At 49.0% G+C, this 15,384-nt stretch overlaps 3 protein-coding genes across 3 annotated transcripts; all 3 read left to right on the top strand.

Moving 5' to 3' along the window:
* Positions 1-2,415: 2,415 nt before the first annotated feature.
* On the top strand, positions 2,416-5,097 carry LY89DRAFT_159389 (ATP-binding cassette sub-family D protein-like protein member 1). Its single transcript, XM_018205486.1, has 6 exons — positions 2,416-3,032; positions 3,082-3,340; positions 3,396-3,623; positions 3,670-3,707; positions 3,756-4,120; positions 4,167-5,097. Exons 1-6 carry the CDS (start codon positions 2,526-2,528, stop codon positions 4,891-4,893), a joined length of 2,124 nt encoding a protein of 707 aa, XP_018067883.1. The 5' UTR covers positions 2,416-2,525; the 3' UTR covers positions 4,894-5,097.
* A 1,032-nt stretch (positions 5,098-6,129) lies between these two features.
* On the top strand, positions 6,130-7,047 carry LY89DRAFT_591131 (DUF125-domain-containing protein; the record flags this gene model as incomplete). Its single annotated transcript, XM_018209636.1, has 4 exons — positions 6,130-6,266; positions 6,318-6,585; positions 6,636-6,726; positions 6,773-7,047. 4 exons carry the CDS (start codon positions 6,130-6,132, stop codon positions 7,045-7,047), a joined length of 771 nt encoding a protein of 256 aa, XP_018067882.1.
* Positions 7,048-8,381: 1,334 nt separating this feature from the next.
* On the top strand, positions 8,382-14,672 carry LY89DRAFT_737505 (uncharacterized protein; the record flags this gene model as incomplete). The annotated part of the gene is made up of 2 exons (XM_018220266.1): positions 8,382-13,893; positions 13,951-14,672. The coding sequence occupies 2 exons, from the start codon at positions 8,382-8,384 to the stop codon at positions 14,670-14,672; spliced, it is 6,234 nt and encodes a 2,077-aa protein (XP_018067881.1).
* Positions 14,673-15,384: the final 712 nt, after the last annotated feature.

Raw genomic sequence — 15,384 nt, 5'->3', positions numbered from 1 at the left:
TACCGCTGCTGAGAGGAAGCCTACACAGAATCCTTGGATCCCGCCCTGCTCGGTGGATTCGAGCAGCTCATCGTAAAGATTACTCGAGCGCCCCTGCTCCAGATACTTGACAAACTGCGCTAATTGCAAAAGGAGGGTAATCGGAAGGGCAAATAAGTTAGGAGCATGGTTGAGCTGGTGCGGCAAGTCTCCGTCTCCTAGTAACCACGCGTTGATATCAACAAGGTATTTCAGACCTGGTACTCGATTTAAGGTTTCGTCAAACTTCGTCAAAAGTTGCCAGAAGTTTGGTAAGTCAGCAATGCCTTGGCGTAATCGACCCAGCGCAGGGGTCTCGACAAGGACTGGTCTCAATTCAGCTAGGATCCCTGGCAAAGGAACTTGTGCTTGGGGTCCAAAGACTAGCATCGAAGGGAGAGACTTGAGCTGCTTCATGACTACATTAAAAGCCAACGGTTTGGAATGTACATCTGCTGGCAGGTGAAGGTTCTAGAGAAGGATTGCAGGTGCAGGATCCAGAAAAGATGTGGATTGTTGAGGGAGACTTTGATAAAGAGGACTCATAACAGTAGTAATCTGTCACTAACAGATACAGTTTAGACCTGCTGCTGATAGATACTGTGATACGTGTACAACAGATGCCCACTTGAGATAGTCATGTTGTGGGTGGAATTGACCTATACTGGAGCGGAATCAGCTCGCCAAACAGTGGCAACAGCGTCGATTGGGTACCGGGTACACATGTGTACATTGCATTGCGTCGGATTCCAATATTCGCCGTCGTACTCTGCCGTCCTCTGTAGCATTCCCGTGATGGGAGGCACCGGTACACCAGCTACAAGGCTTTTTCAAACCACTGTTCCGAATAGCTCTCATAACTTGGGCAGATGTGAAAATGCTAAGAGGAGGTTATTCGCAACGACTCTCCTTACCTGAGTGACGGCTGGCCTAGGATAAAATCCATGATGCCCAAAGTGACTTCAATTGCCGGGTCATCTATTCCTACTCTAACAGGGATCACACACACTCAGAGAAGCGGACCTGGTCCATTTTGGAAGCTGGGATCCATAGGACTTCGCCGGCACCTTGGACTGGAAGAAAGTGGTTATTGGTCTCTGTATGTGCATCTTCTTTCGAGTGGGGATCTTCATTAGAGTGTTGTTCTGATTCGCTTCCGCAACGGCGGTTACACCAACTCTGGCCTTCTGCATTGAATGTCGTTAAGAGAGACTGCGAGACTTCTCCCGAGACTGCGGCAACGGCGGGACGGCCGTTATCGTTCGACGTTGAATGTTTGGCATGACCAACACATTATTGAGGGGTTCGGATGATGTTGTGCTACACCGCCCCTCGATGATGCATGCAGAGGTTCTGGTGCATTCCTGGATCGGCTCGCGACTGGGCGGCCCTCCAGAAGAGGTGTTCCTGCGGGAGAAGCTTGAGGTTAAGAGCCATTATATATCGAACGACGTGGCAGAGTGGGCATTCTGTTATCTCGATGAGTGTGAGGCTTTTTCTTGAGTGTAACGCAAGGTTGGCTGATCGAGTACCTCTTCAAGCCTCAGGCAACAAGCACGTGCGATATTCAGTCTGGTTGGCTAAAGCTATCTATCGGAGGTTGATAAATGTTGCAACGATATCCTATGAACGAACTTAATGAAACGAAAGAACCATATGTACCTTAATAAGAGCTATTGGATTTGAAAGATTCTCATGCGAATATGCGCACGTGATAAGCATACCTTCCGCTTTTCTTTGGAGCTTCTAGCAAATGGAGATCCAATTATTAAAGCGACGGCAATATCTCTTTCACGACACACAGACCCTATGCCATTGATTGTTTTTCCCCCTCATCGACAGCATCATCCAACAGTAGACAGATCCTTGATAGTCCATAGCATGAAGTATTGTACAGTCTGAGTGGGAAGAACGCCACCAGCTTCAAAATCCGACGTTGGGGTTTCTTTTTCTGCTATCTGATGCGATATCTGGAGTATAAGACGATATAATCTGCCTTCAGACTGTTTCTTGAAGCCATCCAGCGAAGTGTGGTCAATGCGCTGGAAAGTCTCAAGTTCTAACCAACAACTTGATGGACTGTGGTAACAGGGTTGAGTAAGATGATGCGAGGCTATTGTCTCACAAGCCCAACAAAATGCCCCTTAGCAATTGCTTCGAGTGATCGCCCCTGAGGCTGGTGATAGTCATGAGGCTTGCAGATTTGCAGCAGATTCGCGAAAGAAGAGAAGCATGTGAAATTCGTCGGAGAACATCCCTGCCTGCCGAGGACATTGAACAAAACATTCATTCCTGTTCAACCCACCGACAATCAAGACTCAACGACTACGAATTCATAACGAACATTATGCGATGAACAGGCCTCGATAGGACGACGATACCATGAGCCCATCTGCGACGACATTCCCATGACCCCATCGAAATAGCTGCATTGTCTGCAGCAATAGCAAGCTTCCCCACGTTTTCTCCGCAAGTCGCCCCAGACACGCTCTCCCCAGTCTGCAACTATGGCAGTGCATTCGAAGCTGCTTCCTCCAGATCGCACAATCAAAGGCATCGTGTCGGAGCTCACGACATTATACTTGAAGCATCGAACGAACATCTCTCGAACCGTCTACATTACCCTTTTTCTAGCCCTCCTCAATCGCATACGGTCTGCCATCTCCGAACAGAAGGCGGCAGCTATCAGACAAGCAGCAGCGAGACAGAGAGGGGCAACTACACTAGGTCATGGAGATGCGCCGAAGAAGCCTAAGGTGGAGCTCAATCGGGAGTTCTTCAGGAATCTGTTCAAGCTCCTAAGGATATGCATACCGGGATGGAAGAGCAAAGAATTAAGGCTCTTGATCAGCCATAGCATATTCTTGGTAGTCAGAACTCTGATCAGTTTGAAAGTGGCTGCCATGGATGGTGCTTTAGTCTCGAGTCTGGTTAGAGGTAGGGGCAAGGACTTCTTGATTGGCATTGTGTGGTGGATGTTGATTGCTGTGCCTGCGACTTTCACAAATTCTATGGTATGGAGCTTTTAACGAGCTTTTTGAGATCTGCTAATCATGTGCACAGCTTGCCTATCACCAATGCAAACTCTCGTTGCAGTACCGGACACGGTTAACGAATTACATCCACGAAAAGTATCTCTCGAATATGACATTCTACTCTCTGTCTGCGTTGGACGACCGGATAAAGAACGCAGATCAGTTGATTACGGTGGATGTTTCCAAGTTTGCGAATAGTTTGGCAGAATTATACGGAAATCTGGCAAAGCCAACTTTGGATATGTTAATCTACAACTATTCGTTGTCGAAGAGTGTTGGTGGAGAAGGTATGTTTCGAGTGAGCAATATACTACCTAGAGTCAAGTACTTATGGGTTATCAGGGCTCTTCTTCATGTCGTTGCTTGTACAACTATCGGCAAATGTGATGCGAGCTTTAACACCACCTTTTGGAAAATATGTAGCCGACGAGGCGAGGCTGGAGGGCGAGTTTCGATTCGAGCATTCAAGATTAATAGACTACAGCGAGGAGATTGCACTGTACAACGGGCACGAAGCAGAAAAGGATACATTGGATAAGGGATATTTTACTCTGATTAAACATGTTAATTGTAGGCTCATCTATCCCTCTGCAATTGCCTAGCTGACTTGCTCCAGACATTCTACGACGGCGATTTACTCATGGTATCATGGAGGTATGTGGTAAAGGTTGAAAGTGTCTAGTCTCCACTGACAACTAATAGGACTTCATAATAAAATATGTTTGGGGAGCATTGGGACTGGTTCTTTGCAGTGTTCCTGTCTTCTTCAAGATTCCTGGAGCCACGGCTCAAACTATGGGTGACCGGACAGAGAGTTTTGTCACCAATCGACGACTTCTCTTATCTAGCTCAGATGCCTTTGGCCGAGTCATGTTCTCATACAAAGAAGTTACCGAGCTTGCTGGATACACATCTCGAGTTGCGACGTTGCTCGAAGTCATGGACGATATCAAGGCGGGTCGATTCGAGAAGACCCTCGTTTCGGACGAAGAGTCCGGCGAGCAGCTGGAGCTCATGAAAGGACGTGGGACTGTGATAGAGAGTGAGGACGTCGAATTCATTGATGTGTAAGTGTTCAGGATAGATGGGTGTACTTTTCGCTGACAATCACAGCCCAATAATCACGCCAGGAGGTAGTGTCCTGGTTAAAGCACTCTCATTCTCCATGAAACCTGGAGATCACGTATTAGTTGTTGGGCCCAATGGCTGCGGAAAGTCCTCATTATTCCGCATCCTTGGTGGACTTTGGCCTGTGTATGGAGGCACAGTCCGCAAGCCTCCCCTCTCACAAGTATTTTACGTTCCTCAGCGACCATATTTGAGTGCTGGCTCGCTTCGGCAGCAAATTATCTACCCAGATTCTCTTCGCATCATGAGAAGTAAGGGTATCACAGATCACGATCTTCTAGAGATCCTTCGTATCCTTGACCTCGACCATCTAGTGGAGTCTTTCTCAGAAGGATGGGACGCAGAAGCCGAATGGCGAGATGTGTTGTCTGGTGGCTTGCAACAACGTGTCGCGATGGCTAGGTTGTTTTACAATAGACCGAAGTATGCCATTCTCGACGAATGTACCTCAAGCGTTACGTTAGAGATGGAGAAAGTGATGTACGAGCATGCGAAAGCACTCGGCATCACACTCATGACAGTCAGTCACCGAAGAAGTTTGTGGAAGTATCACAGCAAGATTCTACAGTTTGATGGGCAGGGAAAGTACATCTTCACCAAGTTAGATGCTGACAAGAGGATGAAGTTGGAAGACGAGAAGGAGGAATTGGAGATGCATCTAAGACAAGTGCCAGAGATCGAAAGGAGGATTGCAGAATTGACTGCTGCGTGATTTTTGCCTCTGGCTGGGCTGTACATATCAAGTGGCGTTCTAGGTTGGCCCAGGCTCGGGGAACGGTTTTACCGGGAAAGAATTAAGTTTTCCGTTCGAATATTCCGAGTTCTGGTCTCCGCTCTGATCCAGAGATGCAATCATTTCTTCCCGATGACATGCTGCTTGCTCGAAAGATGACAGTGGAATGACATGCTTTGCGATGTTGTGTCACTCCATTCTGAGTAATAACTCGATGATAACTGGTTCATAGGCAAATCTGAGCACGAGTGAGGAAGTTTGAGTCGAAAATTCGAAGACAAGGCAGAAGACTGTTTCTTTGATGATATACATGTGTTTCATTTGTAGTCACTGTTTGCCGTTGAAGAAAAGACGGCTCGGGCCCTTGAAAGAAAGTCAGCTGATGAAATGATTGCAAGCAGCATTCTCTGGGGTTTGCGTAAGCACAAATTGATAATAGGATATTTTGAATTCATGATTCAAAGGAACAATGAAAAAGGCTGTGAACTAAGAGAAGCAAGGGAGAGGAATTCCATGTCAGGTGATGGGCCCATCTGCCAAGGATCTAATCTGATCTAACGATACTAGCCTCCTGCATTTCCTCCTCCTTCAAATCCATGCCTCATTCCATCTCTCCTTGACCAAAGACTTCCAATCTTCAACTGTTTCGCGGCTGAGTAGCTGTTGTGTCCCGTCGCACATGCATCATGCCCTAGAATGCGATCGATGCATCAAAACAGCTGACGAATACCTCATTCCTAATTGGCCAGCAAGTAAAAACACATTCCCAAACTGTTGTCTCGTTGGATGATCTTCACGTCGTTTGCACCTGCTCTGAAATGATTCATACTCCATAGCATTGGTTCTTCCAAGGTGAAGCAAAGATGTCACTCCTTCGGAGTCCGGCTTTTGCGTCTTGCAACCAGCTGGTGCTTTTTTGTTGTCCTACCGTGTTTGTCTCCTTTAAGATGTCGGTCACCTCCCTTGGTACTGCTGCCGTCGTGAGATGGACAACGGTTCCTTTCGTCACAACTCCTCGTCCCGACAAACAAACAAACAAACCCATCGCCGCGGCGATTATCTGAGAGAAAGGATCTAAGCGTAGATTGTGTATTTAAGATGGAGAACGAGATGAGTTTCCACGAAGAAAAACAGCATCCTGTCACCCCACCGCGATTGACAATGGCTTCGTCCAATACAACCCTCGCTCCCGAGTCCTCTTCTGAACAATCCGGTATGCAACCTCGCTTCGTCCACAATGGCGTTTTGCATGAGGAGCACCACAGCAGCAATGATGAGATCGTTCGAGATATCATTATTGGCTTCGCGGATGGATTGACGGTCCCGTTTGCGCTCACTGCTGGTCTTTCTTCGTAAGTACCTTGCGAACCGTACCTGTCGTGTATTATACTGACGAGAATAAGGTTGGGATCGAATAAGCTGGTTATCATTGGCGGATTGGCGGAGCTCTTCAGCGGTGCCATCTCGATGGGTCTCGGTGGATACCTTGCATCAGTCACAGAGGGGGACCACTACGATGCCGAAGAGAAGAGAGAGTATGAAGAAGTCGAGACATTGCCAGGCGCTGAGAAGGAAGAGATCTATAAGATCATGCGAGTATATGGTCTTGAGGACGAGGTCATTAAGCCTATGGTTGATGCTTTCGAGCTCAATAAAGAGATGTGGGTCAAGGTACGTTGGGCTGGGTTCTATAAGTCAATTTCTATGCTGATACGTCCCAGTTCATGATGCGTTTCGAACTTGAGCTCAAGAAGCCTGATCCTTCCCGTGCATGGATCTCCGCTGGCTCATTGAGCGTTTCCTACTTTCTCGGTATGCCTTGCCAATCAACTATTATTACCTTGCTAACAATGTCCAGGCGGCCTCATCCCCATGATCCCCTACTTCGCAATGCACGACATTACTCACGCCTTGTTCGTCTCTATTGGCATCACAGTCGTCATGCTGCTCGTCTTCGGCTTCGTCAAGAACATGTACACTGTTGGTACCAAGAAGTCGGGCGCCTGGGGAGCTATCCAAACTCTGATTGTTGGAGTCCTGGCTGCTGCGACCAGCTACGGCATCGTTCGTGCTCTCGACTCCAGAAATCCTGTCATGACACAAGGCAAGCTCACCGCATCCGATATGAACTGAGGAATACCGATTCACGCCTTCTTGTACATAAGCTTGCTTCTTTGGCTCCGGATTCTATCTCGGGTGTTCTGCATGGAGATTCATTGGGGCATAGATGGTGCCTGGAAGGGTTTGGCGTTTTTCTCTTCCTTTAGGGTTATGAGATACGGCTTTTCTAGATTGAGGATACCAGCTGCAGCTACCTAGTTGAGATAATTCAACTCACTTCTCTGCAAATGACATTTCATTGAGAATATTTCAAAATAAGAACCTAACCGTGAACGAATGCGTTGGCGGTATTGATGACCATCTATTTCTCTCATCCTCAGTGAAATCCATCAACATTCCCCCTCCTGTGGGTCCCACAAGTCGAAAGGAAGTTCCTCCTCCACTTCCCTCCCCACATCAGTATGTACTTAACACGTCTGATATAGATCTGCACGTCCTTGCCGTGGAAGCGAGAGCTCCGACACCTCGAAACTCGTCTCTGAGTGGTCCGTGAGTGTTGGGAGGGGAAAACACAACAAATCCTTCCATCCATCTCAATAAAAATCATTTTGAAATCTCCAGCAAAACCATAATCTGATAGAGTATTAACTCCAAAGTATATCCTCAAAAGAAGTCTCGCCTCTCAGTTGTGCACCTGAACCACGTGTCAGGTACCGGGCCAGTGCAACAGCTCGACCCCTGATGGATTATCTAGCGTGTGGCGGGACAGTTGATCAACACCAGAAGAAGAAGAAAATTGGGCGTCAGACCTCCTCAATTGGGCTTAAGTTTTGGTGCGAATGCAAAAGAAAATGCCAGTGAAACTGGATTGAAATATTTAATACCGGTCGCTACGCATATTTGTGCTGGAATTGCTGAGACGGGGCCTATTTGGGAGAAAATTAAGTGAGGTCCAAGATAGATAGAGAGGTACGGCAAGACGGCGAGAGGGGAGACGAGACGAGACGAGACGAGACTGCACTCTTCAGGGGCTACTGTATTCCTCCTCCTCTTCTTCTTCAGCAACCCGGACCTGGTCTCAGTCCAGTCAAGCAATCAATCACTTTCTCATATCTCTCCAAACAGAGAGAAAAAAATTAATCCGTGCGCTGCTGCATCTGACAACCACATCCCGACCCAAACTAACTGAACCTCCACATCCACCTCAATCACTTTATCTCCAACGTCCATCTCGCCGCTCATCTACCGTATCCTTCTGCATCGCCTGCCCCCATGAATCAATCTAAGATCACATTCCGATAGTCCACCGCCGCGCCCTCCAATTCGCTCCTCCAGTCCAGTCCGGCCCCGCAACGAAATTCCTCGCTGCAGAAAAAACATCGCACCCAAAAAGAAGACGAAGAGCAATGCCCTGGCAGCCCCTCCCACGCATCGCCTTCGCTGTCGCAACCTTCCCCTTCGCGGCCCTCGAGCCCGCAGACCTGCCGCTCGAGCTGGGCGACGAGCTGTACATCATTGAGCAGGGAGGCCACAATGGCGACTGGTTCCGCGGGTACCTGGTTGCGCCGCCGAGTCTGCTGGCCGGGTTGACGAGCGTGAAGGGGCAGACGCTCGAGGCGAGGGTGTTTTCGGGCATCTTTCCACGGAGCTGTGTTGAGGTGAGAGAAGTGCTGGGTGAGGATGAAGAGGAGGAGGAGGAGGAGGGAGATGAGGATGTACTGCCGGCGACGACGAATGGGCATGAGAGCTTGGGATCAGAGGATAGTCCCAAGAGCGTCGTGTTGAGGAAACGGATAGGGAACAACAGCAGGAATAGTAGGCCGGGGAGCAAGATCAAGAGGAAACAGACGCCGAATGGGAATAGAGCCACGCTGTCCGTGGACGTGCCGCGAGATCCAGATGCCCCGAAACCGCCTGCCCCAGTGCCGATGCTGAAGATTGGGGACGAGACCGTGACGTTCGTCTCGGAGCCGTTGGTGGACGAGATTGCGAGCTGTCTGCGAGAATGGCATTCTACGAATCTACACGAGCTTCTATTATCGAGACAATACCCGGTACTGGACCAGATGTCGACATTAGTGCAGACGTTGGACTTTTCGCGGCGGCAGTTCCTGCACAATGTTCTGACGACACACGAGCTTGGGCGACTGAGGGAGAAGACAGTGTGGGATCTGGTGAGAGGGAACAAGGCATTCAATGGCGAGGTTATTGTTCGGGATCCAGCAGAACGCGGCAGGGTCCTTACGGGAGACGATTCTGCGGTCGAGATCACGACGTTGCAGTCTATGATGAGTTTACTGGAAGAAAGGCCACAACCACCTGCGAACGAGAACCTTACGCTTCACCATCTCCTGATCGATATCAAGACCTTTGTTGGCGCAAGTACCGAGTCGACGACACTGGTATTCTTCCTTGCTTCAAAACAACCGGGCCAAGCTGCTGTGGCGCTCAGCGAGAGCTATATTGTGGAAGTACCTCCCAGCGGGGCATTGACGAATCTAGCCAAGGCAGGAAATATGAAGACTCTGTTCTCCGACTTAGCTTCTGCGGACATCGGGGATCAATCGTCGCCAGATGCGGAGTTATACTTGGTTGTGAAGGTTCGGTCAACACAGCAGGTTATGGGAGGGAAACCAGGGTCCAGAAATGGTACCGCGTCGAGAGACGGAGGACCCACGCGGAATGGAGAGCATGCTTTGTCGCCTAGCAGCTCGAGCAAGTCGTCTGGTTCGGGGAGGAGGAGCTTGATGTGGGGGAAACAAGGGATGCAACGCTCTGCGTTCTCGAGAAATGCGCCTATTTCGTCGAAACTTAATTCTTTAGTGGAAGACCAAGCTGATGCTCGATCACACCATAGCCAGGATGGACCACCAGGTACGGCTGATTCGAAAGCGCCAGGCACGGAACGGAAATCTGGATCCGTGTCGAGGATAGTGAACAGGACGGTCGGGATTGGTGCTATCAGAGTTAATGCGATAATGAAACAAGAGGAAGAGGTAGAGCAGGTCATGACGATCTGGTCTCCGTCCGCTGCCTTTGGTCAAGAGAAGCAAGATCATACCGATGGTTGGGAGGATGTGATCATAGAGCTCATGGGGAGCAAGTCTGGCCATTACGAGAAGTCAAGAAGGGCCGAACGTCTCCAGGTCCATCTCAGAGCTTTTGATAGCCCTGACGCAGATGTCCTCATCAAAGCCACGCCTACACTCTTATCTGGAGTCACCAGAACAAGTAAAATGGGCTTCTCGGGCGCGCCTACAAAAGCAAGATCAGACATATATGTCACCATCGACGAAGCCTTCCTTCCCCGCCATGCACTACTCTCTCGCGCCACAGGGAGCGCCACACCGTTATCGACCTCAGTGCAAGGATCGAATTTACAGATCACTCTTGAAGTTCGTCGAGCTAGTGGCGAGCGATTGGATAATTGCGTTCTACCATCTTCGAACGCCGAGGCTACATCAACTTGGGAGTCAACGGCTGCTGAGAAAGGGGAAGCTTGGAATCAGACTCTCAAATTATGTGTACCTGCAGTAGATGTATCGACGTGTCATCTTGCTATGACGCTTTCGGATGCTCCTAATGGACCCTTCGCTATATGTCATATGCCGCTTTGGGACCAGCAGGCATTCATGAGGGATGGTCACCATTCTTTGCTTTTGTACCGATATGATGAGAATACCAATAGTGCGAGAGGGAGGGGTGAGGGCAAGACCGGCTATTTGGGTACACCTTGGAATGCGAGAGGGAAGGATGATGTGAGCAAAGACGAAGCTGTAACTGGACCGATTGCAACATTGAGAGTGCAGACTTATCTCTGCAGTACCCGCTTTTCACAAGACAAAGTGTTGTTGGGGCTTCTCAAGTGGAAGGAACAACCACCTGGAGACGTGCAGGAATTGCTTAAGCGACTGGTCTTTGTGCCAGAAATCGAGATCGTAAAGTTGCTCAGTGATGTCTTTGACGCTATCTTTTCGATACTAGTTGAGAATGCTGGAAACGACGACTATGAGGATCTGGTTTTCAGCGCACTCGTTACTGTTTTGGGTATCGTCCATGATCGAAGATTTAATCTCGGACCGTTGGTGGATCAATACGCTGAGACGAAGTTCAATTACCCCTTCGCGACGCCTTGTCTTGTTCGATCATTCACTCGACTCCTGTCAAATCCTTCGGATCCCGATACGTCGAGGAAATTGAGAGCGACGTTCAAGGTTGTGAGGCAAATCTTGAAATTTATCACTCATGCTCGCGGACAGCAGAAGGCCAAGGAAGCAGGGATCGGTATCACGAGTACTTCGCCAGGCTTCACTCGACACCTGCGGAGTATATTCAAATCGCTCGACGCGCTGATGAGAAATGCGGCGCCTATTCTTGTGGGTAGTCAAACGCTTGCGGTTCAGCATTTTCATACCTGGCTACCGGAGTTGACGGGATTACTGAGCACGGAGGAGATTCTACATATTGCGATTGACTTCATGGATTCTTGTTCTGGGGTCAAGGGGAAGCTGATATTGTACAAGCTTGTGTTAATTATTAACTACTCCAAACTGGAACTCTTTTCGCAATCCGAGCAACGAGCAGCTCTCAGCGCCAATACCGTCCGATGGATAGCGCCTCATTGGGGTAAGACTTCAGATGCCAACGAGCAGTATAGGGAACAAGTCCGGTTATGCTGTTCAATTTTATCAACACAGGTTGAGAATCTTGGACCTGAGATACCCGACTACATCCCTAAGATCATCGACTCATATCTCGCTCTCTCAGCAGCTCCCAAAACTGACAAGACACGGCTCTCTCTTCTCTTCCCAAATACATACCCATTCCCATCCAAAGTCATTACAGGAAAGGCAAAGTTCGACGAAGTGCTCATCGAATTGTCTGCTATTCTGTCTGCGATTTCAACTCTACCTGCTGGGATGCAGCTTGAGCTTGCAGAAGACGAGATGGCCACACTTTTAGAAGATACGCTACAAGTCCACCTCAGTATTCTGCAGTGCGAAGCTTTTCCTGCGGATTGGCTAAGCGTTCATATCTATCATCACAAATCGTCGATGAAGACTCTTGAATATCTGGCTGGTATTTTGCTGGAATCCTTTTTGCCACATCCCGATGATGCTGAAGCTTACAACATGGATCTTTGGAAGGCATTCTTTACTGTGTTGTTGAAGCTCGTCGGGAGCGATTCCTTGGCTCTCGAAACTTTCCCTGAGCAGAAACGACGGACGGTGTGGAAAATTGCTGGTGGTGTTCGAGAACATGGTGCTGAACTTCTGAGAAGGATGTGGGAAGCTATTGGATGGGAGACGAGTCCTGATGAGCAACAAAAGTACGGTATTGCGAAAATGGGTGGCTATCAAGTTCAATATGTTCCCGTTCTGGTAGGACCAATTGTCGAACTGTGCTTGAGTGTACACGAGAACTCGAGACTGGTGGCCGTTGAAGTTCTGCAGACCATGATCGTTAGCGAGTGGTCTCTGAGTGAGGATCTCTCGGCTGTGCAAACAGCTATGATTGACTGTTTGGATCAACTGCTGAAGACGAAACCATTGACGGAGAGTATGAGGGAGAAGCGATTTGTTCAAGACTTGCTTGGTCTGTTTGAATACTCGTGCCAGGATAGCGAAGACCCACTATTTTTGGCGGTCAAGGAGTTGATTACTACTATCGAAGAGTTCCTCGATCTTCTGATCGCTGTGCATAGTACCGATGTCACTGGCCAAGCTTCACATATGATCCATCGGTTGCGGTTGATGGAGTTCCTGAGAGATATGCAGAAAGAGGAAATCTTCATTCGATATGTCCACCAACTTGCGCAACTACAGGCCGATGCTCGAAACCCAACCGAAGCAGGTCTCGCACTTCGATTGCACGCCGACTTGTACAGGTGGGACCCAACGGAAATCGTACCTCCCCTGTCGGACCCTGAGTTCCCAGCACAGTCGCAATTCGATCGAAAAGAACGGATTTACTTTGAGATCATCAAGTATTTCGAGGAGGGAGAAGCTTGGAGTAGTGCTTTGGCTGCGTACCAAGAGTTGCAACACCAGTACGAGGAGAATGTCTACGATTTCGCTAAACTTGCGAGAACTCAACGATCGATTGCCACGGTGTACGAGAACATCGCCAAGAGTGACAAGTTGGTACCCAAGTACTTCAAAGTTACGTACCGTGGTATGGGTTTCCCGCAAAGTCTTAGGGATAAGGAATTCGTCTTCGAGGGGTCTCCCACCGAACGAACGACCGCTTTCACGGACCGAATGCAAGAGCAACATCCTGCTGCTCAGATTGTAACTTCTGGCGACGTCGATGATGTTGAAGGTCAATTCATATACGTCTCCGCTCTCAACCCATATCGAGATCTAGAGCATCATGTCTTCCAACGAGCTCGTGTACCCCAAGTCATCCGCGATTATCTGCTCTCAGCGCATCCCCAAGTATTCTCCTCCACCAGCAAGAGAAACACTCAAGGTCCAGTTACCGAACATTCGGCTGAGAAGATCATGTACAAGACTGCTGAACCCTTCCCTACGATTCTTCGCAGAAGTGAGATCGTCTCTGTCGATCGCATCAAGCTCAATCCTCTCCAGACAGCTATCGAACGTATCACTCGCAAGACAAGTGAGATGACGGCTGTGGAGAAGCGTATCATGGATGGCGAAGAGGAAATCGTAACCCTACTTACCGATGCCTTGCATGTATCTGTTGATCTGGGCTCAGAAACGACCGTTGCCAGATATCGCGATTTACTTCCAACGTTACCAGAGGACAGTGAAGCCAAGGAAGTGGAGTTAAGTCCACTGCAAAATGCTGTCAAGATTGCTCTGATTGATCATGCTGTTATGATCAAACGTGCCCTCTCCATGCTTGCCAAGTCCAATCTACTAAGCGCGGCGGAGAGGGAAACACTCGCACAGAGTAAGTCATCAAATCCTCATCCCACTTTGTGGGTAATGTTAACAAAACTTGCAACAGATTTCGAAGCAACCTTCGCCCCCGAACTATCCTCCTTCTCCTTCCCCCAACAACAACGCGACCCAACCCCAACCCCCAGCTGGGCAATCGCCAGTCCCGTCCTCAGCGACGGCAGCCGCGAAAAGCGCGCCTCAGCAATGCTAGCCTTGAACATGAACCGCTCCACCATCCCCCACTCCGAGACAAACGGCACCATCTCGTCCTCCATCCTCGACACACCCGCTGCCCGAGCAGGCGCCCGCAGCAACAGACTCAGTTTCCTCAAACGTGGCGGCGGCAGCGGCCATAACCGCGAACCGTCTGCGCAGGAAGCGGTGTTGGCGCCTGTCATTAACGGTGGGAATGTCAAGGAAAGTGGAGTGGTAGTACAACATAGAGGCGTGAAGGACGACGGCAGCAGTGAGCGGAGCCGCAGTAAAGAAAATCGTAAATCGTTCTTCGGATCAGGTGGGACGTTGGGGTCGATTGGGAGGGGAAGGGGCAGGGAGTTGAGTGAGAAGGACGAGGAGGCTGACTGGGTTACGCAGTCTGATATCGCGGGGAATAGGAGGAGTAGCTCGAGTCAGAGGCCGAAGACGGGGGGCACGGAGGGGTTGAGTCGCGATGGGAGTGTGGGGAGTCGGGTGGGGGGGAGTGTCAGGAAGAGGTTGAGTATGCTGAAGTTGGGGAAGAAGAGTAGTAAGGCGAGTGTGTTGGTGGGTAGTGTGGCTGAGGAGGAGTGATTCCTCTTCCTAGATTAGGGGGTGCAGGAGGGCTTTTGGTACATAATAACGTGTCTGGATATGTACGTACAGTACCTACAGACTCGTCGCACTTTTCTTTTTTTCTTCTTCTTGTTTGTAAGGTTCTTGAGCGTGCAGGGATGTATGTATGGATGGATGGGGCGATGGATGGATGGAATACCCGAATGGACTTCGTTCTTCTTTTTTTCTTGTTGTAATTTTTTTTTTGTTAAGAGAGGGAGAGGAGGAAGGTGTATATTGTGGGTGTGTGTGATGGTTTGAGGAAGCAGTAAAGAGAGATGTGTGTATTATAGATCGGATCAAAGAAGATAGGGTCAGATGGGTGGGAAATGGAATGGGAGGTGGGGGTGTATAAATGAGAGGAGTTTTACTGGTGATTGTTTTTCACGGTGATTGTGATTTTATGTATGGGTGAGTGTGTGTGGAATCACATTCTTGATTCTTGGGACCGGAATGTAAGTTTCTGATCTTAGAGATTTAGAATGGGTGCAATGTTGATTTGCGTTTGTATGATTTTTGAGAACGGAATGTAAGTCGCTGGCTTTGACACACATATATATATATATATCTCTCCCCTCACTTTCTACGCGTTTGTCTCAACAGCTCGCACGTTTTTCATTTCCGCCCATATTGTTGAAACCTTAGGTACTCGGAAAATCTCGGAACAGATTCCCTCCTCCAGCAGGACTGG

This window comes from Mollisia scopiformis, assembly GCF_001500285.1.
Source record: "Mollisia scopiformis unplaced genomic scaffold LY89scaffold_19, whole genome shotgun sequence".
Taxonomy (NCBI): domain Eukaryota; kingdom Fungi; phylum Ascomycota; class Leotiomycetes; order Helotiales; family Mollisiaceae; genus Mollisia; species Mollisia scopiformis.
Note: the sequence above shows the minus strand (reverse complement) of the source record. Positions and strands in the feature narration are given on the sequence as shown.

Bases quoted from the DNA above. Each gene is read 5' to 3' on its own strand.
- LY89DRAFT_159389 (XM_018205486.1), top strand. From the start codon at position 2,526: ATGGCAGTGCATTCGAAGCTGCTTCCTCCAGATCGCACAATCAAAGGC. The intron at 3,341-3,395 runs GTATGTTTCGAG...ATGGGTTATCAG, and splicing joins GAAGAGTGTTGGTGGAGAAG to GGCTCTTCTTCATGTCGTTG. The intron at 4,121-4,166 runs GTAAGTGTTCAG...TGACAATCACAG, and splicing joins GACGTCGAATTCATTGATGT to CCCAATAATCACGCCAGGAG.